At 21.3% G+C, this 4,965-nt stretch overlaps 1 protein-coding gene across 1 annotated transcript, besides 1 other annotated feature; it reads right to left on the bottom strand.

Annotated features, from left to right (window-relative positions):
* Positions 1 to 1,247: 1,247 nt before the first annotated feature.
* Positions 1,248 to 1,407: a microsatellite.
* A 2,450-nt stretch (positions 1,408 to 3,857) lies between these two features.
* PVX_027190 (hypothetical protein) lies at positions 3,858 to 4,965 on the bottom strand (the record flags this gene model as incomplete). Its single annotated transcript, XM_001612457.1, has 2 exons — positions 3,858 to 4,417; positions 4,545 to 4,965. Coding segments are annotated over 2 exons (604 nt in total), but the record flags the coding sequence as incomplete, so codon positions are not given.

Genomic DNA, 4,965 nt, shown 5'->3' with positions numbered 1-4,965 from the left:
TAAATAATAATAATTAAAAAATACAAATAAGCCCTACAAGTTATTATTACCATGTATATTATTAATAGTTTTTAAATAGATCTTTACAAAAGTTAATATAATCTTATCTATTTATTTTACTTTTACCTGATTTTAATAATTCATATTTAACAATTTTTATAAATATATATATAAAAATCAATAAAATTAATATAGGAAATAAATAGTTAAGAATAATTGTATTAGCAAAACACAGTGCCTTTAAACTTTCGCCATTGTCATAAGATATTATATAAGCATGCTTACAATCCTCATCACCATTATGTTTGTCTTTGTTATGATGTCTACAAAAGTTTATTAGAGCTTTTCCTTTATCAGGACCCCAAAATAATATTGGTATTACTAATCCTAGAAGTGGAATAAGCCCCAATATAATAAGTATATAACCATATTTACTATATATTTCTTTTTTATAAGACTTTTTATCATCTACAAATTTTTTTGCAATATGATGTACATGTTCAATTTTATCAAATATTTTCTTTTCGAAATAACAATCCAATTTTGCTAATCCCTTTTTTTTACTATATCTGTTTTTATATTCTTTCTTGTAAACATCTAAATCATTCGCTTTCCCTTTTTTTACTTGACCATATGTTGATATATTCTTTGCCTTTTTTATTTCTTTAAATTTACTATAACCTGGTAAGTTTTTACTTAAAGCTGAATGATCTAATTGTTTTTTAAATTCATGCTGAGCCAATAATCGGCTAAAATCTATGTCTATTATGCTATCAGGTTTCGATTTTTTTTCTAATGCTCTATCAAAATCGTACTAAAAAGAAATAAAATGATATTTATTTATAAAAACGGTAGCATATTAGATAAGAAAACCGTAAAAACAAAACATTCACATAATCATAAAACTACAGTTAAACTAAAATATTTTTATATTACCTTATAATCATATGGATGATGTATCCATATTAAAAATACAAGAGTGATAATATTAAAAAGAAAATAAAAACGCACGTTTTCCTTTAAGTTATCATTCATTAACATTATCATTGTTATTACAAATATATAGAATGACTGTATAATACACTAAAATATTTAACTTGTATAATTTTTATTATTAAATGTAATTATTATCGCTCTTAATTGTTTTATATATTTAAGAAATCCTAATATGTGTATTACTAGCATTACATTGAATAATACTTGTTATGAATTTTAATTTTTCTTATAAAATGTGTTTTACCGAATCCAATTAATAATAAATAATTAATTAAAAAATATATATAATTAATCAATTATAAATAAAGTAAAAAAATATTTTATTCCCTAGAAATATAGGTACATGTTAGGATAGATGAACTGTAAATCATTATATACCATATAAACAAATATTAAAAAAATAAATAAGTATAAACATATTTTCATAATAATCATTCTAGGAATATATATACCAATGTACAAAATGTGGATATTGTAGAAATTAATACGTACATTAATAAATAAATTAATAATTTATTTATTTTTTTTTTTTCATATGAACTCTGATGCACAAGATATTTAAATTAGCTTAAAATATACTGTTCTATAATATCTATCGATGTAAATTTTTTTTAGGTCTATCATCGTTACTAATGCTAATCATACATGTTATTATTTATATATATGATTATTTCTATTTATTTAAAAAAAGATTTCATTATTACAATTTAAATGTATAAAAATATGTAAATGGTTAAATTAACATCATTCAAAAAAGTAATTGATTGTATATATATTTTTCATATAATGTTGAAAATACAGTAAAAATAAGATTAGTATGCTAACACCCTAATTATTATAAAATTATTTTCTATATTTCCACTAATCTATATTTCTTGCAGTAAATAATAATAATATTTGTAGTAAGATACACAAATGAATCAGATTTTTCATGAGAAATACTAATTTTCCTCTTCTAAGTATATTAGTTTATAAATATTAATATATATCCAATTTCCATATAGATATAAATTAATATATGCTTACTAAAAAGTTGAATAATAAATTTTTATTAGTGTAAAACAATATTTTATAATTGATAATATTTTGGAAAAGAAGACATTATATATTATTATTATTACTATTTAATACTGTTAATGACATTAAGACTATACCTAGTATCACTTACTCTTAGCATATCAACATTATGTTCATAAACATAAAAATACCAATTACTATCTTGATATTAAATAAAAAAATTAAATATATTAATATTTATGTATTTCATACCTATATAATTTAGGACAAATGAATCATTGGAATTACCTTTTTATGAAAATATGCTAACGTACATCGTTATTTTTCCATTTAATATGGTATTTTTATAGTAATATACAATTCTGTCATATATTTGGCGGTAAAATATTTGGACTCACAAGGGGTACGCTATAATAAAAATTATTTTAACATAATTAAATGGAAAAAATATTTTATATATGATTTATTGAAATAATTATGCTAAGAATTTACACATTTCATAAAAAAATTTTGTAATTACTCTATATATTAAAATGCTAATATGCGCTGAATTTTTTTATTTTTTTAAAATTTTTTTAATATTATTATGTGATAATATCCCTTCATTTTTCATATATATGTTATTCGCAATAAAATAAATAATTTTTGTATTCCTTATTTTTTTTGAATTACATTTTTTCTCTTTATTAAATATTAATAACATAATTTTTTTTATCATTATGTATTTCCATATTATAATTAATGTGTTGGTGCTCAATCTTCATTATTTTTTTATTTATGGAAACCATTTGTAATCTTTTATATGCATTTATATTAAAATTATCCAAATAAAAAAATGAAAACTTGAATTTCTTTTTATTTATATGCTTGTAAATTTATTTCTCCCATAATTTATTTTTGAAGGAAAAATGCTATATTGCCATAAAATAATAGAAAACATAAACATATAAACTTTATTGTGAAACATTCGTGCACATTATAATCTTTTTATATATTGTTATCTAATAAATAACTCTTAATTTCTCATTTTCTTATTAAAAATATATAAAAAGAAAAAATTTTTAAGACATCTAATATAAAAGAATACATAATTTAAACTTTAAAACTATTAAGAATTGGCATAATTAATTTTTTAGAAATTCACGTGCATTGAAATAAAAAGGAAAAATAGCATTAACACCATATCTTTATTTTTTTTTTTATATTTACAATATAATTGGCGTTAGGATCTTTTTCTTTTTGGACAACAAATTATATTAGTTTTATATTTCATATGTATAAGATATCCCTTACACTTTTTTTTTGATATATATGTAATAACTATACATTTATATCATATAATAACCTAAAGATAATGAGTATGACAATTATATCCTTAGTTATAATACAAACTATTTTTTTACTTATTCACATTAAATTATAATATGAGTATCTCAAGCATGTTTTAGCATGCACAAAAATGATTTTATCTTTAAAATAGACAATTTTACGTTAAAAAAATATATATTTACTTATTTTAATCATAAACAAAAAATAACAAATAATTATCTTATCAAAGAATTAAAACGGTTATACAAAAAAAAGCAATATTTTTTAAAAGAAATAAAATAACGAAAAAAACTAGTATTAATTATTAATTTATACATTATATTTACAAAAAAACATATACCAAAATATATGCTTATATTATATAATGTCTTATGCTCGTTAAATACAGTATTTAATATGGATTTAAAGAGTTCATATAGAATTCCACATTATTTTCCTTGATGTTTTAATTAATTTTGTATATATATATTTTCCTTTTATATGATTTATATCATTCATTTAATGTTTTTTACATATTCTTGTAGATTTTTTTATTAAATGATATTTGTATCACATATAATGGACATATATTTATTTTATATTATTCATTATATTTTTTTTTTAATCACTATAATATTGCTGATATTTAAATAATACATAAATCAAAAACATACTATTTTATTTAATAATATAATTTTTTAAACATTTGTATTACTTCCATAATTTAATATCTTCCAAATATTCTCGTGATAGGTAAAACATTTGGATGATTTTTAAATTTCATAAGAACTAGTACAATTTCTATATATATCATCGTTTTCGTTTTACTATGTCTAATAATAATAAATACAAAATAGGTTTCACTAAAATTTCCTATTATAATAACTATTATATATGTTTTCACCATACATAATTAATAATATGAGTCTTGATCAGGGTGGTAATTCAAATATAATCGATCCGTTTCAGAATCTAAAAATGTTTCCTCAGAACCATACATTTCTAACTCTTTTTCATACTCTTCGTAATAATTATGCTCAAATATCTTTCCCTTTTTCCGTTTTTTTTTGCGTAAACTTGATTCTAATCGAGAAGACTGACACAGAAATGTACATGTAAAAGGTGTAAAAATATGTTAACTTTGTAACTACTTATTTAAAATAAAAACATATTACAAATAATATTACAACACTCATATGTCATAAAGTATAATGTGCAATTACCCTGTTGTAGTAGAAAAGAAAGAAAATCGTTCCAAGTACTGCAATGGCCATGATGACGTTACGAAAAAAATTTGAGTCTAACTCTTCATGTGTAGTCCTTAATGTATTAGTGGAATCCGCAATTGTTAGAGGAAGTGCGTTGCTTGCAGGCTCTGTAGTATAAGATGATATCGCATGGACACCCTGTTCAACGCTCTCTACTGGCTGTGATCCTAAGGCTTCTTCATGTTGCATAGTACTTGGCATTTCAGCTACTACCTCTTCAGTTGTTACCTCTTCAACTGTTAACCCTTCTGCTGTTTCATCTTCATTTGCTTCCTCTTCAACTTCTTCCCTTTCAGCTGATTTTTCTTCAGATACTGTTTCTTTAGGTTTTGCCGCTACGGGTTTTGCAGGTGCAGGTTTCACAAGTGCAGGTTCT

The sequence above is a fragment of the Plasmodium vivax genome, genomic scaffold (genome assembly GCF_000002415.2).
Source record: "Plasmodium vivax scf_4033 genomic scaffold, whole genome shotgun sequence".
Lineage (NCBI taxonomy): Eukaryota > Apicomplexa > Aconoidasida > Haemosporida > Plasmodiidae > Plasmodium > Plasmodium vivax.
Note: the sequence above shows the minus strand (reverse complement) of the source record. Positions and strands in the feature narration are given on the sequence as shown.